At 43.7% G+C, this 20,466-nt stretch overlaps 2 protein-coding genes, 1 long non-coding RNA gene and 1 other non-coding gene across 4 annotated transcripts in view; 2 read left to right on the top strand and 2 right to left on the bottom strand.

Moving 5' to 3' along the window:
* The window catches only part of LOC128629044 (E3 ubiquitin-protein ligase TRIM35), a 328,938-nt gene that overhangs the window by 23,917 nt on the left and 284,555 nt on the right, over positions 1–20,466 (top strand). The window lies entirely within an intron of this gene.
* Positions 124–4,236, bottom strand: LOC124627483 (uncharacterized). The gene is made up of 3 exons (XR_008393373.1): positions 4,030–4,236; positions 616–954; positions 124–198 (listed from the first exon to the last, which is right to left on the bottom strand). It is a non-coding gene; the product is annotated as an uncharacterized LOC124627483 (long non-coding RNA).
* Positions 10,273–13,861, top strand: LOC128629028 (E3 ubiquitin-protein ligase TRIM35). The gene is made up of 6 exons (XM_053675101.1): positions 10,273–11,226; positions 11,616–11,711; positions 11,804–12,034; positions 12,163–12,185; positions 12,272–12,390; positions 12,856–13,861. The coding sequence occupies exons 1-6, from the start codon at positions 10,828–10,830 to the stop codon at positions 13,398–13,400; spliced, it is 1,413 nt and encodes a 470-aa protein (XP_053531076.1). The 5' UTR covers positions 10,273–10,827; the 3' UTR covers positions 13,401–13,861.
* trnal-caa (transfer RNA leucine (anticodon CAA)) lies at positions 14,562–14,675 on the bottom strand. The gene is made up of 2 exons: positions 14,638–14,675; positions 14,562–14,607 (listed from the first exon to the last, which is right to left on the bottom strand). It is a non-coding gene; the product is annotated as a tRNA-Leu (tRNA).

Below are 20,466 nucleotides of genomic sequence, written 5' to 3'. Positions count from 1 at the left end.
AGTCCGATGTCTTGTTGAACGTCGTTCCCTCGTTCCCTCGACTTCTGAATATGACACAGTGTTAGATTCACGTGTGAAAGACTTTACAGCATGAAACATTCAGGATTTTATGTTATGACTTACGTGTGGAGCTCAGATTCAAAAGGTGGTGAGCGGTTGTTTCGGGAATCTCATCATCAGAAATAATCACCGAGCTGTCTATAAAACAGTGAAACATACTTTTAATAACTTCACGTTTCCATTTCGATCACGACATGGATCTAAGAGACACGTTTTAATTACCTACACACTAGAATCAGACGAGCTTAACTCGCTCGTGCACTGTAATAGAAATGTAATGAATATTTCACTTTTAGATAAAGTATCGTACCAGATTACATAATGACCAGATAAGGAGGATGATTTCTGTACTAAGAAAGATTATTTCTAAGTTTGTATCAATATCATTGCCAATTGGATAATTACATAAACATTGTATTTCAATTTATACTGAACTATTAATTGATTAAAATACGGTCCTGGTGAGGTCTGTGTCATCCTCTGCTTCCTTCAAGATGGAGGTGTTGAAGAGATGCATCACTGGTTTTAGGAATGACACACTGACATGGGACTCACCGGACAAGGCATCGGTGAATTCGAGGAGCGGGCTTAGAGCCGCATCTATAGACTCTAAAACGTCCACATCTTGCCAAGTAGGAACCAGCGACCTGGTCTTCTTGTCTTTTGAGAGGACGTCTGTGATGGCCCTTTTCTGCTCCAGAACCCGCCTCACCATTTGTTGACGGGAGCCCCATCTTGTTGGGGTTTCACTGCTGAGCTTGTGCTGTGGCAAGTGATACTCCTCCTGAGCAGCTGCAAGGTCCCGTTGCTTCTTCCAGGAGTAGGAGAAGGCAGCCACCACCTTCTTACACACCCCAACTGCTCTGTCCACTCGCTTGTCTTGGTGAACTTTCTCTGTACACAGAGAGAGAAAAAAATATTGCAATATATAGTTCTCATTTGTATTTTAACTTCAAAATTTGATTTATTTATATTATTCTCACAGCAAAATCACAATTCTTCTGCTTACGTACATTTTGTTGTTTTTATTTCACACCTCACTTGGCGAAGTAAACCTCTGTTTCCATGCCAGTAAAACACCTTTGAATCTTATTAATATAACTGCTGTACGTATAAATCCATACAGATATGTATGTCTTAATGAAAGAATAAATGAATAGCCTATTCAGTCACTTAAACTGGGGGAATGAAATCACATGGAATCATAGCCTACACGACACAGAGCACCTCAACACAAGTGTTTTAATTATCAAATCAAATGCACATTATAACACAAGCTCAATCAACTTCTTATGACATGGCATGCTACAACCACATAGCAAGCATAAAATTGTGTGAATATAAACAAATATAGAGAATATAAAAACAGCTATCAAAAACATACAAGCACTGATGAGCTACGTTTATACTTATATAATACTTTATATAATACTGTATAGATAGATGGCGGCGTGCACAGTTGCTGCGGCTCACGGCTCTCCTTTCCAGTGCTCTTCTTTGTTGTTTTTGTATGATTACTTTATTACTTGTTTGTGCATTATCAGTTCTACGAACATTCGCTAAACAAGTCAGAACCTTATGGATATTGGGGACCAACACCGAATCCCTATTTCGAGAATGTTTCATCACACGCACAACATCCCAGACGACATAGCGAGATTGCCGGGCTCTCCGTGGATTGTTGTCGGGTCCAGAAGGCGACACAGACGGAGGAGGGAGAGGAAGCAGAAGCGGGGATGCAGGTCCGATGTTATGTTAAGGCTAAAAAAACAACCACACAAGCCACCTTTACCGAGCCCGTTTCTCTCCAATGCCAGATCCCTGGTGCATAAAATCGACGATTTGGAATTACAACTAGCTGGAAATCGCTACGTTCGTGATTGCTGTGTTTTGATTATTACTGAAACCTGGCTTCATCCGAGGATACCCGATGCTAGCATGCAGCTAGCAGGTCGTACTATGCTTCGCTGGGACAGGACTGAGGACTCCAGTAAGAGCGGGGGGAGGGGCTCTGTATGTATGTGCATGAGAACTGGTGTAATAACGGAACAATGATAGATGAACATTGTTCCCCTGACCTCGAGTACATGTCTGTAAGATGTCAGCCCTTTTTTCTACCGAGAGAGCGAACAGTAGCGATTATCACGGCTGTGTATATTCCACCCGACGCCAATGTGAACATGGCGCTCTCTCTCCTGTTGAACACCGTAAACGAACAGCAGCTGGCACACCCTGACGGTGTTCACATAATTGCAGGAGACTTTAATAAGGCGAACTTGAAGACTGTACTCCCGAAATTCTATCAACATGTTAAGTGTTTTACTAGAGGGGCGAACACTCTGGATCATGTTTACTCCAACATTAAGCATGCGTATAGAGCCATACCTCTCCCCCACCTCGGCCAATCAGACCATCTCTCCCTCCTGCTCTCCCCTGCCTACACCCCCTCAGACGCAGGGTCAAGACCACTATAAAGACTGTTACCACCTGGCCTGACGATGCATTCTGCAAACTACAGGACTGCTTCAGAAAGACAGACTGGGATTTGTTTGAACATCAGGAGCTAGAAACATTAACAGGAACGGTACTGGACTATATCAAGTTCTGTATCGGAAATGTGACTGTGGACAAAAACATTCGGGTTTTCCAAAACCAGAAACCATGGATGACCAACCAGGTCCGCACACTACTCAAAGCCCGCGGGAAGCACGCTGCCTTCAGGTCTGGTAATAGAGCTCTGTACAGAGCTGCCCGTGCCAACCTGAAAGGCGGTATTAAGGAAGCTAAGGCGGTCCATAAGAGGAGCATAGAGTCCCACCTGTCCAGCAAAAATAAACGGGAGGTGTGGCAGGGCATACAAGACATCACGAACTACAGAGGCCGTGATGCGACAACAGGAGACCTGAGTGCGATGCTGGCAGAAGAGCTAAATTGCTTCTTTGCTCGCTTTGAAACATCACAACAACAGCACTCATCTGCTCCAGCCTCACCTCCACCCTCATCTGGCCCCCGTACCAGTCCAGCCCTGCCTCCATCCCCTCCTGGTTCCTGCACCACTCTACTTACTGTGAGGGAACACGATGTTAGACGGATGTTTCTGGCAGTGAACCCCAGGAAGGTAGCTGGCCCAGATGAAGTACCTGGTAAGGTGCTCAGATCGTGTGCCCACCAGCTTGCCCACATCTTTACCAGAATCTTCAATCTCTCCCTGGCCCAAGCAGTCATCCCGCCCTGCCTAAAATCAGCCACAATCATCCCAGTGCCAAAGAAGTCGCCCACCACTAGCCTAAATGATCATCGTCCTGTGGCCCTCACTCCAGTTATCATGAAGTGCTTCGAGAGATTGGTTCTTCAGCACATCAAGGACTACCTCCCCCCAGACTTCGATCCTTATCAGTTTGCTTATCGCGCAAACAGATCCACAGAGGATGCTATCGCCGTAGCTGTCCACTCCGTGTTGAGACATCTAGAGCAGCGGCAGAGCTACGTCCGGATGCTTTTTGTGGATTACAGTTCGGCTTTTAATACAATAATTCCGGACATTCTCATCACCAAATTGGTCACTCTTGCCCCCCCCTCACATGTGCCTGGATAAAGGACTTTCTCACCAACCGGTCCCAGACAGTGAGACTCGGACCCCACCTCTCCTCCACTCGCACGTTGAGCACAGGTTCTCCACAGGGCTGTGTGCTGAGCCCCCTCCTGTACTGTCTCTACACCTACGACTGTAGTCCAGTCCACAATAATAATCTTATCAAGTTTGCTGACGACACCACGGTGGTCGGACTCATCTCAAAGGGAGATGAGGTAGCCTACAGAGAGGAAGTCCTGAACTTGGCAGCCTGTTCAAAAAACAATCTGACTCTAAAACACCAAGAAAACCAAGGAGCTCGTTGTAGACTTCAGGAAGCACAACACTGAGCTGGCCCCCCTTTTCATCAATGGTGAGTGTGTGGAGAGGGTCCACACCTTCCGGTTTCTTGGTGTCCTTATCTCTGCAGACATCTCCTGGACGGACAACATCACAGCGGTTATCAAGAAGGCTCAAACGCGGCTGCACTTCCTGAGGGTTCTCAGGAAGTACAATCTGGACCCCGATCTGCTGCTGACCTTCTACCGCTCGTCCGTCGAGAGCCTGCTGACATACTGTATCACGGTGTGGTACATGTGCATAGTGACAATAAAAGGCATTCATTCAGATAGATGAGAGTGAGAGCTAGATAGAGAGAGAGCTAGCTAGATAGAGAGCTAGATAGAGAGAGAGAGCTAGATAGATAGATAGAGAGAGTGAGCTAGATAGATAGAGAGAGCTAGACAGATAGAGAGAGAGATAGAGAGTGCTAGATAGAGACAGAGAGCGCTAGATAGATAGATAGAGAGAGCGAGAGCTAGATAGAGAGAGCGAGAGAGAAAGAGCTAGAGAGAGAGAGAGCTAGATAGAGAGCACCAGGAGAGATAGAGATAAAGAGAGAGATAGAGAGAGAGCGAGAGAGAGATAGAGATAAAGAGATAGAGAGAGAGAGATAGAGATGGATAGAGAGAGAGATGGAGAGATAGAGAGAGATAGAGAGAGAGAAGGCGAGAGAGATAGAGAGAGCGAGCACGAGAGAGAGAGCGCGTGCGTGAGAGAGAGAGAGAGAGAGATAGATAGAGAGAGAGATATAAAAATAAATTCACAGCTGTCCATCATTCAGTTCAGCTCCATGTGGTCTGTATAGAGCTTTTAACGATGGAGATGATCACAAAGCAGCTGTACAGAAATGAAGCGAGCGTTAGAATAAAACACTCCACAGATACATGCTGATTTGTTTTCCAACACTGATTATTTACAGGAGGAATTCTGATGGATTTCCTTCCCACTAAACACTCGTCACTTACGGGCCACAGCGGAGGAGTCAGCTTTTATTGCTACGCTGCTAAACCAGATTAGACTATTGTCCATGTGGAGCTTCAGCACCTTCTCACAATCTGGACAACGGCTCCTTACGTGTTCCTGACTACTGCGATACGACCCCACTCTGCTCCAACCGAGGGTGGGGTGCCGAGGTCTGACTTCTCCCTTGTGACCTCGGATTCCACACGAAATAGGAAAGAAATAATAAAGAATGATGTTGATATTGTTCACACACAAGCCTGAAGAATTATTCTTCTCTAATTACTGCTCAAACATCACGTCTCAACTGTGATCACTTTCATACTGCACTGAAGAGGAAGTGCTCCAACACACACACCTTATTTCCTACACACATGCACACACCTTATTTCCTACACAATAACATAAAGGTGAAAGATTATAAAGATATCATTCTACAGCTGGTTATATAGTGTCATGTATGTAATGTATGTAATAAGAGTAAATGTAACTGGCTCCTCCACAGTGTACAATAACTGATTACACACTCATAGCACAGAAGATGTACTGCAGAGACTGGTTGGTATTTGTATTGCTGCAGCTCTTCCTCCTTCACACAACTTTTTGTACATATTCACATATACAAGTGCCTCCCTATTATCAATCATTAACTTCACATTTGCTTCATCACTGTGATTCTCCTTGTCTACATCATTTCTCTTCACTGCCGCAGAATATAAAAATAAATAAATATTTAGAGAGCATTAAAAAACCCATAAATATATCGGTAATAAATTCGGTAAATAAAATAAATCAGCACAACAAAAGGCTAGTCGTTAAGAACATTATCAGCCTAATGCAGGTGTAAAACAAAGTTCTCCCTCCACTACAGAACACAGAGCCTCCTCGCAGCACCACACCGCCTTGAACATCTCCACGTCTCCCATACTACTGTAAACGTTCAAATCCATCAGAATCCGGGATTTGATCAGTCTGGAGAGAACTTTTATGGCATCACAGTCTGTGTTCTGTGCCACTTTGTTTTTCCTGCTTAGGTATATCGACATTTTTGCCTGACCAAAGATAAAATTGATCAGCTGACATTTAAACCTGTTCTTTCTGACGTATTTAAAACCAAAGATAAAAATCTGAAAAGTAAAATCCACATAAAATGACCTCAGGTTGTTTTTTAGAAACACAAACAATGGCTGCAACCTGGAGCAATGTATAAACGCATGAAAAACAGTCTCTCTCTGTGAACAGAACGGACATTCCTGTGTGACCTCAGGGTTTAAAATGGAGATGAAAGAATTCACAGAAACAGTTCCATGTAAAATCCTCCATTGGAGGTCAGAAAATGTTTTGTTTAAGAGTGGTTTGTAAAGTGCCCTCCACTCCGGTTTAACATCATCATTAAAACCCAGTACAGCTCGCCATGCGGTGTCCACTCTCCCATTCAGCTTTTTCTTATTTAAAACCTTCACGCAGGCTTTGTACAGAAGCTTACCGGACACTGTCTCAATGTTCATGTCACCTCTGAACTCCAGGAGGGGTCCACCACACCCATCTAGATCTGGAGCGATGCCCAGCTGGGGAAAAGGTTCTTCCTCTGTAGGCCCAGTCTTGCTTGTTTCATTGTCCATTAGCTGAGCACGCTCCTCTGACGTTAGGGTGGACCTCCAGCGATGTAGGAGCTTGTTCACAATACGCAGCGACCGTAGTCCCAGGCTCGCTGCTAAGTCCTCAGCCCGTGACAGGTCCGTTCCTGTGATGTTCACCAGCTGCCGGAGTGTCACAATCCCCGATGAGACCAGAACTCTGGATAATGATGGGGTGGTCACACCAGAGATATCTAATCTCCCACCATTCACCAGGGATTCCTCCAGCAGCCAGTGTGGTGTTCTGCACCCCTTGATTTGTTTTTTAAAAAAAGTCCATATTTTAAAAAGCCCACTATAAAAAACTGGTAATCCAGCAAGGTCTAACATTTTTGTGTCCGTTAAAAACAAAGTTCTGTCTAATCCCAGTCCTCCTACTGTGTGTAACAGCCTATAAGCTGCTGCTCTCCATACAAACCTCTCAGGTCCAGTGAGGAGTCTCTGGATGAACTGGAGTCAGAAAGTCGGAGTTCTTCTGCCTATATGGATCAGCCCCTGCCCCCCCTCCTCCTTGGGCAGGTGAAGGACACTTTGAGGGCTCCAGTGTAGTTTGTCCCAGAAGAAGTCCACTAGCAGGGCCTGGATGTTCGAGAGCAGGTTTGGTGGCGGATCCACACATGCCAGCTTGTGCCACAGGGTTGATGCTGCCAGCTTGTTGATGACCAGTGTGCGTTCCCTGTAAGACATTTTTGGGACTAACCACTTCCACCTGCTCAACCTGCCCTTTACCTTCTCAAAGACACCTTCCCAATTTTTATTTAAAAACTCAGTGCTGCCTTGATAAACACCCAAGTACTTAAAACCACCCTTATATATAAAAATATCAATACGGTATACAGATATTAAAGGTGTGAATTTATCCCAACTGAGCAAGCCACTGAGTGGCGACGGTGGCAAGGAAAAACTCCCTAAGATGTTTTAAGAGGAAGAAACCTTGAGAGGAACCCGACTCAGAAGGGAACCCGTCCTCATCTGGGTAACAACAGATAGTGTGAAAAAGTTCATTATGGATTTATATGAAGTCTGTGTGGCGTTAGGAGCAGCCGTAGTCCCAGCAGTGTGGAATTAGAGAAGATTTGAGCTCCATCCAGAGGCAGAAAGGATCTGGATCTCTAGTAAATCCATAAATTCGTGTGGGGCTCGGCGAAAGGAGAGAGGGAGACAAAAGATAATTATGACTGCGAAGTAGTAGAACAGAATCTAGTCAGGGTAGGCTTGAGTAAACAAATACGTTTTAAGCCTAGACTTAAACACTGAGACTGTGTCTGAGTCCCGAACACTAATAGGAAGACTGTTCCATAACTGTGGGGCTCTATAAGAGAAAGCTCTTCCCCCTGCTGTAGCCTTCACTATTCGAGGTACCGTCAGATAGCCTGCATCTTTTGACATAAGTAGGCGTGGCGGATCATAGAAAACCAAAAGGTCGCTCAGATATTGTGGCGCGAGACCGTTTAGTGCTTTATAGGTTAATAAAAGTATTTTATAGTTAATGTGAGATTTTACTGGGAGCCAATGCAGTGTGGATAAGATCGGTGTGATATGGTCGTATCTTCTAGTTCTAGTTAGGACTCTAGCAGCTGCATTCTGGACTAACTGGAGCTTATTTATATTCCTACTGGAACATCCAGACAGTATGGCATTACAGTAATCTAATCTAGAGGTGACGAATGCATGAACTAGTATTTTATAAAGTGAACATTGCTTTAGAAAAGGGTGTCCCCCCCCCCTGCTGCACCCCCCATGCTGTCTGCCCCCCCCCCTCCACTGCTACACCCCTCATGCTTGCTGAAGAGGTAGTCATCCTGGAATTCCTCCTTTTCGACTTCCTTCTCCTGCTCTGCTTGAAGACTTACTGACTTCTCACTACTGTCTGCTATATCCATGTTTTCTGACCCCCCCTCCCCTTCTACACCCCCCATACTATCTGACCCCCCACCCTCCCCCCACCCTACTGCTGTACCTCATTTTCTGTCTGACCCCCCTTCCACTGCTGCACCCCTGGTGCTGTCTGCCCCCCCTCCACTGATGCACCCATCATGCTATCTGACCCCCCTTCCACTGCCGCACCCCCGGTGCTGTCTGACCCCCCTACTCTGCTCCGTTTTTGTGCCTGTACTATAGATTCCTGAGTTCTTTCTACTTCTGGGCCTCTCCCTCCAGGAGTCAGCTCATCTGACCCCTCTCTTAGTTCCTCCCTTGTTTGCTCAGGTCTATCAGGTCCATTACCCCCCGCCGTGGTTTGGTCAGTGTCCTGTCCTCCAGCAGTCTCTGACTGCTCTACACTGCTCACATTAACCTGCTTCTCCACCCTGACTCCGCTCGGCCCGGCTTCCTCTCCGTCTTGTTTCTTATGTGGACACGCAAACTTTTTGTGCCCAATGTCCCCGCATTCGAAGCACCTCATGCTCCCAGTGTTGGCGTACAGCATGTATGATTTTCCCTCATGCCATACTCTGAATGAAATATCCAGCGTGGGTTCATTCAGAAACATGAGCACTGTGCCCCTGAAAGAGGTCACGTGCTTCAGCGCGGGGTTTTTACAGTTTAACGGAACCGTTCTCACACCGCTCACTATTTTACTGAAGCGAGACAGCTCCCGCGCGATATCCTCATTAGGGATGAACGGCGGAATATTCGAAACCGTGACTTTAACTGTCGTAGCCCCCGGCGGAGTGACGGAATAAAGCTCTCCACTTACCTTTATTCCGTTTTCAGTCAGCTGGTGCACGAGTTCCCTCTCCTTCACCAACACCACCACGGCCTTGCTCATTCTCGATGCCGCCACAATGTTTTCACATTTAATAAACTCCCCTACCGCCATTAGACCCTGCTCCACCGAGACCTCGGAGCTCACCTCACTCCGCACCCCGTGACGGAGCGCGAGAGGCCGGGCTCCACCGCTCAGGTGAGCCGCCATCCCTACACCCCGCCATGAGATCAAACACATCCCGCAGCAAAAAAACCACTAATAACACCGCTTCCTTGATAATGCTATCACACGCTCACCCAGTGACTGTGCTCTGAAATTCCAAGTTGTAAAGAAAGAAATATATCTGTATAAAGATAGAAAAAAGTTCATTCACTCTCACACCACGCTCACATGCCACTCTCGCTCACAAACTCCCAGCATGCACCAGAGAGAGAGAGAGAGAGAGAGAGAGAGAGAGCGATAGATACATAGAGAGCTAGACAGAGAGAGAGCTAGAGAGCGCTAGAGAGAAAGTGATAGAGAGAGAGCTAGATAAAGAGAGAGAGCTAGTCAGAGAGTGATAGAGTGAGAGAGAGCTAGAGAGCGAGAGCAAGTTAGATAGAGAGAGCTAGAGAGATAAAGAGAGAGACAGAGAGAGAGCTAGATAGGGACAGCTAGATAGATAGAGAGCTAGAGAGAGAGAGAGAGCTAGATAGAGAGAGAGAGCTAGCTAGAGAGAGAGCATGAGAGCTAGATAGAGAGAGAGCGAGAGCTAGATAGAGAGAGAGAGAGAGAGCGCTAGATAGAGAGAGAGAAAGAGCGAGATAGAGAGCTAGATAGAGAGAGAGAGAGATAGAGAGAGAGAGAGAGAGCTAGATAGATAGAGAGCGAGAGAGCGAGAGAGAGAGCTAGATAGATAGATAAAAAGAGAGAGCTAGATAGAGAGAGAGAGATAGATAGATAGAGAGAGCTACATAAAGAGAGCGCTAGATAGATAGATAATAAGAAAAACATCAAACATAGACTACATGTACAGACTACAAACAAAACTTCTTTCCAGTGTAAACAGAAATAAACATCAATATATTGTTATTAATTTGAACAGACTTTTCCATACGAGCTCAGAACCTAAATAAATGCTCTCTGGCTGTTTACACAGTTAACATTCTGCATTAATATCTCTTCTAAATTTCTTGATATAAACATTGACTGGGTCGACACGATGAATTATCAGAAGTGATCTTTATCTGCTGTTTCTGCTGTCAGTGTTGAGTGGAACAGGTCATACCTGTCTCTCTAAAACTCCTCCCATTAAGGAAGAACAGAGTCTGAGACGACTGCAGTCCTTTTGCAGTGTTCTGCTCTGGTGAGTTTAGTTTTATTCTCGGTTTATGGAGAATTCTGAGTCTCATTTTCAGCTCTGTGAAAGGAAGTGATTACTAACTGGACCTGCAAAGTCGTATATTAACTTTAAACAAACCTGAAATCAGGGTGTGATTACTTTTGATCAAAGTGAAAGTGAATCTGAACATTGGGACCGGAGAGAACAACAGCAGCAGCAGAATAAAATGGCTTCTAAGTTTTCAGAGGAGGATTTCTCTTGTCCTGTGTGCTGTGAAATCTTCACGGATCCTGTTCTCCTGCGCTGCAGTCACAGTGTGTGTAAAGTGTGTTTGCAGAAGTTCTGGGAGACCAAAGGATCCAGAGAATGTCCTGTTTGTAGGAGGAAGTCGTCTATGGAGGATCCTCCCATATGTCTGGCCTTAAAGAACCTGTGTGAGACTTTCTTACAGGAGAGAAGTCCGAGATCTTCATCAGCGTCTGAAACAGTCTGCAGTCTGCACCGTGAGAAACTCAAACTCTTCTGTCTGGATGATCAACAGCCGGTGTGTGTGGTGTGTCGGGATTCAAAAATACACACCAACCATAAATTCTGCCCCATTGATGAGGCATTAACAGACTGTAAGGTAAATAAAACGTTCCTGTAAAAGGTACATGTGAAAAAGAGTTTATTCTACATATCAATATCTACAGGTTCAATATAAACACAGTGTAATAATTCAATAATAAATGATAATTGCCTTGTGATAAATTTAGTAAATAATAACAAATGTGAGTCTGCTATTCCATCATCTTCAGATTTTCAGCATCTGAAGTGTCTCCTGTATAAACAGGAGCAGATCTTCCATGTTAGACTAAAGCAGTGTACACCAATAAACCCACGTCCTATAAGTCTACACTTTTCATTGTTTCTTCTGTACTTGGTGCATTTGAAAAGCTCTAATGAGTGCTTGTAAGAGAGAATACAGCTATTACTAAACACAGAGTCTCCATGCAGTGTGTTGATTTGTTCCAGGAGGAGCTGAAAACTGCTCTGAAGCCCCTACAGGAGAAACTGAAGATCTTTAAAGACTGTAAACTGCACTGGAGTCAGACTGCAGAACATATAAAGGTTAGAATCAATAAGATGGGTTTGATATTAGAACGATATTTTGCATCACTGCAGAATCAGTTCTATTTCATTTGATTTCCTCTTCACTGCAGATTCAGGCCCAACACACAGAGCGGCAGATTAAGGAGGAGTTTGAGAAGCTTCACCAGGTTCTACGAGATGAAGAGGCAGCCAGGATAGCTGCACTGAGAGAGGAAGAGGAGCAGAAGAGTCAGACGATGAAGGAGAAGATTGAGAAGCTGAGCAGAGACATATCATCTCTTTCAGACACAATCAGAGGCGTAGAAGAGGAGATGAGAGCCGAAGACGTCTCGTTCTTACAAGTGAGGATCATTTAGTCAGTGTTTATACTGTGAGAAAGTAAAACTTCTTTCCATCATCAGAAACGTCACATTTCAGTGGTGTAAAAATGTCAGTCAGATCCACTGATATTTGCTTTGTTGTTTTACAGAACTACGAGGCCACAGTGAGAAGGTGAGTGATGTGCTTCCTGTCTCTCTCGTTCTCTGTGTTTCTGACTCCAAACCCACAGCAGCACTGACTCCTGAATGTTTTTGCAGAGCTCAGTGCACACTGCAGCATCCAGAGGAGCTTTCAGGAACACTGATCCATGTGGCAAAACATCTGGACAACCTGAAGTTCAGAGTCTGGGAGAAGATGCAGGACGCGGTCCAATACAGTAAGAATCTTCCTTCCTTTCTTTCTTTCTTTATTTCTGTTTCTCTGCCTTTGTTAATTACATTAAAGTGGTCTTTATAGTGATGTTTCTTTTGTGTAATGTTTTGCAATTGTTGTTATTATTATTATTATTATTATTATTATTATTCTTACACACATATGTGGTCACCTTTTGAACTGATGTAATGTAATATAAGGGAACTTTTATTTTGAAAGGCTTCTGATGCGTCAGACTGTTCAGTGGTTGAAGCGCGAGTGTAAAAATGGATTACAAAAGTTTTAGATTTACAATTCTTATAAAGATTGTTTACATTTGTAATTTAAATACACCCGGTTATATATGTTTATTCATTAATATTGTAATCACAGTTATCACTTCTTTGGATTAGGCTAATGTTAGCTAGTTCCATACTAACGTAATGCTTAAGTTAGCTTAGCTCCTGTGTGTGTGTGTGTGTATTTTCAGCACCTGTAACTCTGGACCCCAACACTGCTCACCCTCTCCTCATTGTATCTGATGATCTGACCAGTGTGAGATTCAGTGGTGAGAAACAGAAGCTTCCTGATAATCCAGAGAGATTTGATTTTTCTGGCTGTATCCTGGGCTCTGAGGTCTTTAACTCAGGGACACACTGCTGGGACGTTGAAGTAGGAGACTGTACACGGTGGTTAGTGGGTGTGATGACAGAATCTGCTCAGAGGAAGGGAGAGATATTCTCCAGAAGTGGAATCTGGTGTGTGTGGTATTTTGGTGGTAAATATAGAACATGTTCTACACCACAGCCAGTCACTCTCCTCTCAGTAACACAGAAGCTCCAGAGGATCAGAGTGCAGCTGGACTGGAACAGAGGAAAGCTGTCGTTCTCTGACCCTCTCACTAACACACACATACACACTTTCACACACACATTTACTGATAAATTACTGCCATTTATAAGTGTTGGTTGTAATAAATCTCCTGTAAAGATCCTCCCACTTCAGTGCTCTGTAAGAGTGAATCAGATCAGTTAGAGCTGATATTGTTTTATTCCAATTCATTAATGAAATATTGCTGATGAAAAGATTCATGTTCTCTGTGAAAGTCTGTTTTTACTGAACACTTCATTGTGGAATTTATTTTGAAGTGTTATATTATTATTTCGACTCACCTTAACAATTACATCAAAATAATGTGAAAACTCAAAATAATAAGATAATATCTGGAATATTAATATATCTTGAAATTCCAAGTTATTAAATGAAATTTTTTAAGTGAAAATAACGACCTACTGTGTTGAAATAATGAATTATTAAATAAAAATAATGTGATAAAGTTCAAATAACTCCATCGTACATTTTCCCCACAATGTTCAGTTCAGGGCTTCCAGAAACAAATAAACCACAGAATGATGTGTAAATGTAGATCTCTATGAGTTAGATTATTACATTTTATTCCTGAATTTAAATCACTGTAAATAAACTGAGGCTTTGAAGACTGGTGTCTTTACTGTATTTGTATTGTTAGCGCTATGCTGTTAATCCTGGGTGAAATGTTTAGCTGGATGTGTGTGTTGTGTGAAACTGTGCAGTGGAGGAGAATTCAAATTGAGCTCTAAGTTTCCCTCCACCAGCAGTTTGTGCTTGTGTAAAGATCAGATGGATCTGTACGTTAATCCTGCATTAGGTGCCGATTCACAATTTAAAATGCGATTCAGAATGAAATGAAATCACTTTGTTCACAGTGAGAATGTGGGGCGGATGTGGAAGAGAGAGTGGTGGGGAGAGAGTCAGACATTAAAGGGGCTAAAAACAACAATTTTATAATAATACCGTTCTCTAGAGTCATTTAACCACACGTTCTGTTCAAGTGTCATGTTATTCATCCATATTTCCACAGAGATCATCCAAGAATTAAATCATCTCCAACCCTCAAAAACACAAATGACATCCTGAGGAGATCCACAACTCCTCTTAATGTGTGTATTTATCAGCATTTATCTGAAAGCTACATTCTGAACTACTACTACACTCAGCACAGAACCTCACATATAAATAAGTTCCCTCTCATTGAAACTTCTCCAGTGTTGAGTGTCTTCATCTTTAATTTACTGCATACGTACAAAATACATTTTAGAATCCTAACTTCATTCATTTAATATTCACACATGGGGGTTTTTAGAGGGAATAAAATCCTGTCAGAAGTGGGATTCGAACCCACGCCTCCATTTAGAGACCAGAATCCTCCTTTAACCAGGGAGAAGGTCTGAACCTTGAGTCTGGCGCCTTAGACCGCTCGGCCATCCTGACTCTACAGCTGTGTGATCCCTCCCTTTTTTCGACCTGTTTACAAACACACTCATTAGACTTGCTGACCTGAAACAGCGTGAATACATCACAGTGCACAATACTCTGACCTTTGGAGAAAAGGATTCTGTCCCAGTTTTTAATAAGATCTTCAATAACTACCATGTCAGCTTTTTAAATGTTTAGAGAAGAGGCTTATCACTGCTTGTGTTTTTACATTTTTTTAAACCATTTCCATGGGGTGTACTTGTTTTTTCACGTGATTATAGATAGATAGATAGATCACTTTATTAATCCCAGAGGGAAATCCACATATTACAGCAGCACAGAGAGGTAGAAGTATACTAAAGTTATTTAACATTATAAATGAAGCAAATAAGAATAAATATACGTGTGTATCGACGCGCTCGCTTCGTCGGTCATCATCTTCCAGGACTGAGCCGTTATAAAAGTGAGGGTTGTTGCGTTCGCATTCAGACACTGCAGCGTAGGGCGAGAACCGCGACCTCAATATACGAGATATAAACTAATTATTAAAACTACATACATTCATTACTATTTAACAATAACGCAGGAACGCCACCGAGTGTAGAGAAGTAAAGGTACATTTCTGTAATTAAAAATGAACTTGAGTAAGAGTATAAGTACGGCCAGTTAAACCTACTCTTAAGATCACATTGTTTTTGTATATAGAGTGTTACTTCCCACCTCTGGAAATACTGCAGCTGGAAAATATAATCCTTTCTTTTCTCTTTTTGTTTGTCCGGAACATCCAGAGCACATCACATTCATGCAGCACTACAGCTCTGTCCTTTGGGTCAGTTTCACCTCGCAGGTCAGTTTAGCAGCTCAGTTCAACATCTACAGAAAAATGCTGCCTACAACCGCTGATCTCTCTCAGCTGTGCGTATCACAGATGCACACTTCTGAAGAAAACATTTCATCTGTGCAGGAAGAACCTGACACTAACAATTCTGTATAAAATGTTCACCAAGTGGAGGAACTGCCAGATGATTGCAGCTTGGACCAGACACAGTTGTGAAATGTTCCAGAAGTTATAGATCCCATAAGCACAGTATAGTAGAGGAGCTCCCAGACTGTTCATATACTAAATCTGAGCCCGTCGTATTATTTGATCTGACAATAATCCATTAAATCTTGTTAGTATAGCAGTGCTATGAGAGTTGTGTTCCCAGGCTAAGAGACAGGGGAAGAGCAGACGCAGTCAGTGTGGCTCATGGGGTATTTCTGCTCAAATAGCAGAAGGGTCTCTCCAATAGAAATAGGGTTTGCTCAGCAGATAAACAGTATGGAACATCTCCCACACGCCAAAATACACGGCATGGTTTGTGAAATTGTATTGCTCGATGGCGGAATACTGTAGTCACTTTGCTGCAACACTGTGATCCCAGAGAACTTTATGTTAGCAATTTCACTGACAGCAATGATCTTCAACAACATGGCTGGTGCACAGAATGTGTACGGGACACTGCAGATCTCTAATGAGAAAGGTTGTAGGCCTGGGTTTGTCAAAGACACAAAGACTGAAGGAAATCTGATAAAACATTATTAGGTGGCTATTGTTGTTAATTATAAACAACAGTGCCCTGATTTGGGAAAGACAGTTTTTTTTTTTTGAAAGACAGGACCCTATAGCTTCCACCTTACAGAGAAAACATGGCAGAAAGTTCAACAGAGCGTTTGGTTGAAAGCGATTATAAACTCGAGTGAAGTAACTGAGGCAGAGAAACCGCAGGAGCTCAGAAGTTGAATAAAGTTATAAAGAGCACGATTCAGATAAGACGTACCGTTATTGATCTCCTGTAGCGCGCGCGCACACACTCTCTCTCTCTCACACACACGGTTTCAACACAATTTTATTTTATTTATATGGATATACATTCTTATTTAAATATTAAGATAGATAGAGCTAGATAGAGAGAGAGAGAGCTAGATAGATAGATAGATAGATAGAGAGAGTGAGCTAGATAGGGAAATAAGTATTTGACCCCTCTGCAAAACATGACTTAGTACTTGGTGGCAAAACCCTTGTTGGCAATCACAGAGGTCAGACGTTTCTTGTAGTTGGCCACCAGGTTTGCACACATCTCAGGAGGGATTTTGTCCCACTCCTCTTTGCAGATCTTCTCCAAGTCATTAAGGTTTCGAGGCTGACGTATGGCAACTCGAACCTTCAGCTCCCTCCACAGATTTTCTATGGGATTAAGGTCTGGAGACTGGCTAGACCACTCCAGGACCTTAATGTGCTTCTTCTTGAGCCACTCCTTTGTTGCCTTGGCCGTGTGTTTTGGGTCATTGTCATGCTGGAATACCCATCCACGACCCATTTTCAGTGCCCTGGCTGAGGGAAGGAGGTTCTCACCCAAGATTTGACGGTACATGGCCCAGTCCATCGTCCCTTTGATGCGGTGAAGTTGTCTTGTCCCCTTAGCAGAAAAACACCCCCAAAGCATAATGTTTCCACCTCCATGTTTGACGGTGGGGATGGTGTTCTTGGGGTCATAGGCAGCATTCCTCCTCCTCCAAACACGGCGAGTTGAGTTGATGCCAAAGAGCTCCATTTTGGTCTCATCTGACCACAACACTTTCACCCAGTTGTCCTCTGAATCATTCAGATGTTCAGTGGCAGACATCAGACGGGCATGTATATGTGCTTTCTTGAGCAGGGGGACCTTTGCTGGCGCTGCAGGATTTCAGTCCTTCACGGCGTAGTGTGTTACCAATTGTTTTCTTGGTGACTATGGTCCCAGCTGCTCTAGATCATTGACAAGGTCCTCCCGTGTAGTTCTGGGCTGAATCCTCACTGTTCTCATGATCATTGCAACTCCACGAGGTGAGATCGTGATGGGGATGTGGGTCGCGGTGATATTTCAGAGACAGGTTGGCTTAAACCTTTATGATGCCAACCACAGCGCTTCCACCAAACCACTGAAGACATCCAGCTGCAGTGCAGAGGTCTTCCGTTATCCGTGGCTCCTTCAGGAGAGAAGTGCACAAACAAATGGGATGACATGTTGGAACCGTCAACAATCCCTTGTGTTTTATTCAGGATGTAGCAAGAATAATAAAGTTTTGAAATTCTGTTTCTCATGTGCCCGTATTTGAGACATAAAAGCCCTGTCATTAACTTTAATATCCTGTTCTTCAAGTGGCACCGGCACATCAATGAGAGCATGTTTCCTGTGACAAATTAACTGAAAGGTAGTTTATAGTCAGATGAACAGAGAGAAGTGTAAGAGAGAGATACACCTTTCAATGGCAACAGAATATGGCAGTTCTCCAACAGAATAAAGCACCATTTTTTTGTGAGGGGAAAATGAGACTTGCATATGGAGAAAAAGCGATGTTAATAGTTCAACAAACAGAATCAAGTCCTAATTATATTTTGAAACAAAGACTCACAGCTGTGAAATCAAAGGGTGCCTCAAAGACCATGTACAGAGCATACTGAAATCCCCCCAGCCCTTCCAAATCATTCAGTCAAGTTCAGTTCAAAATCCAGACAAAAGTCAAAGGGAAGCACTGACCCAGAACTTGTGTTCCCTTACCCAGTCATGACCGGGGAAGCACTTCACGTGACCAGTATCTGAAGTCTGTGCTAAATCAAGCCTATTTATAGGCCTGCTGTGGTCACGTGATGTGGCAATTACATGCGTCCCGTGACCATAAAGACGGCACCTGTGAATCATGCTATCAACCTCGGTGTCTTCAGTGAAAGACCGCGTGTCAGACTGTTCATGTGAGCGCTCCGAAAAAATGCTTCACTTTCGCCCTATTTTTCAACAACAACAACAACAACAACAAAAAAAATCTCAACTTTTCTGTTCCTTTAAATAAAAAGAAAAGTATGAGTCAGAGAGAGTTCAGGAATTGTTACTTCTTTCTCTTACGAGGGAAACCAGTGCATCATTTTTATGAGAGTGGAGCATACTGCCCATCGCTAGCTAGCTATCTGCGCATGCTAGTTATCTAGCTAGCTATATCTGCGCATGCGCGGTGTTGGAGTGGGCGTGGTGTGTCGAGCGCGTGAGAGCCGTTTGGCATCTTGTCATAGTTTTTTGCGAGTTTGTTTTTTATTTTTTTTATTTTCTTTCATTAATTTATTGAAGCTCTAGTTATTGAGTTATCGGTGGTTTGTGAAAGTTAAGAGTGGGTGAAGGTGAGCGGGACGCCATGGCCTCCGAGGCCGGAGAGGAGACGCTGTCTCTCCGCCATGGCGTCAGGTGTGTACCGGGGAATGGAGAACAGGTGGAGGAGGTTCTGCTGGCGGTGGGAGAGCAGGGATAACACCGACACCACAGACAGTTTTCACTTCAAGCCCTACACCGCTATCACCGGTGGAGACAGTGACCCCACACAACCGCAGCAGAAGAAGCTACAGGACAAGAACATTGAGAAGAATAAAACTAAAGCGGAAATAATAAGGGAGGAGAGGGACAAGGTGGGGGAATCGTCTGAACAAGCACAGCGTAATGTTGAGATGTTGGAGGACTTGGGCCCAGAGTGCAGTGAAGGAGCGGCAGGAGAGGAACCGCCACAGACATGGAGGAGGAAAGAGTCACCCCAGAACAACCAGGTACTTTCAGCCGTCCAGAGCAACCTGAAGAGCTTTACACTCTCTCTCTCTCTATCCATCTATCTAGCGCTCTCTCTCTAGCTCTCTCTATCTATCTAGCTCTCTCTCTCTCTCTCTCTCTCTATCTTTCTAGCTCTCTCTCTCAATCTTTCTAGCTCTCTCTATCTAGCTCTCTATCTATCTCTCTCTCTCTCTCTATCTAGCTCTCTCTCTCTCTCTCTCTATCTATCTATCTAGCTCTCTATCTAGCTCTCTCTCTCTCTCTCTCTCTATCTATCTAGCTCTCTTTCTAGCTCTCTCTATCTAGCTCTCTCTCTATCTTTCTAGCTCTCTATCTTTCTAGCTCTCTCTATCTATCTCTCTCTCTCTCTCTATCTATCTAGCTATCTAGCTCTCTCTATCTCTATCTCTATCTAGCTCTCTCTCTCTCTCCCTCTCTCTCTCTCTCTCTCTAGCTCTAGCTCTCTCTATCTAGCTCTATCTAGCTCTCTATCTATCTATCTAGTGTTGGCTCAAATTTAGCCTATTACCCAAAAACATTTAAAATTCAACTTAGAAGCCAATACTCACATCTACCTCTGAGACCAGTTGGAGATAGAAAAAATACACCAGCCGTGAGTGAGAAGAAGCAAGGGTCCAGCTTTATTGTTCCATTCCACCACACGAGATCCACACCGATGAGAATTCTCAGAAGTGATCCCCCTACCCTGAGCTTAAGCTCCAGTATTTATACTGTATTTACACACTAGATAACCCATATGTTTCAAGAAGACTATGATCTCACTACCAATAGGGTTAAAAAATTATGTTAAAAAAGTTATGATAGAGAGCAGAATTCATCTTTGGATCATTGTCTTGCTGCATCATCCAGTTCTGCTTGTACTTCAACTTAGGGATTGAAGACTGGAGATTCTCCTTTAGGATTTTCTGATAGAGAGCAGAATTCATGTTTTCCTTGACTATTGCCGAGGCCCTGAAGCAGCAGAGCATCCCCACAAGTGCCACCTCCATGCTTGACTGTAGGTATGATGTTAGTAGTTATATCATACACTTTCTGTCAAACTGTCAATCAAAGTGTTGTGTGTGATAATTTATGACCCTCTGTGCTTCCCTGACTGACAGGTCTGTAGGGGTGGTGAGGGGGGTAACCCTATGGAGTTTATCAGATGATCAATCTGGCTCCTTTGTGTCTGGGGG

This window comes from Ictalurus punctatus, chromosome 24, assembly GCF_001660625.3.
Source record: "Ictalurus punctatus breed USDA103 chromosome 24, Coco_2.0, whole genome shotgun sequence".
Classification (NCBI taxonomy): Eukaryota; Metazoa; Chordata; class Actinopteri; order Siluriformes; family Ictaluridae; genus Ictalurus; species Ictalurus punctatus.
Note: the sequence above shows the minus strand (reverse complement) of the source record. Positions and strands in the feature narration are given on the sequence as shown.

Coding starts and splice junctions, on each gene's coding strand:
- LOC128629028 (XM_053675101.1), top strand. CDS start 10,828: ATGGCTTCTAAGTTTTCAGAGGAGGATTTCTCTTGTCCTGTGTGCTGT. Junction 11,227..11,615: donor AGGCATTAACAGACTGTAAG/GTAAATAAAACG, acceptor GATTTGTTCCAG/GAGGAGCTGAAAACTGCTCT. Junction 11,712..11,803: donor AGACTGCAGAACATATAAAG/GTTAGAATCAAT, acceptor TCTTCACTGCAG/ATTCAGGCCCAACACACAGA.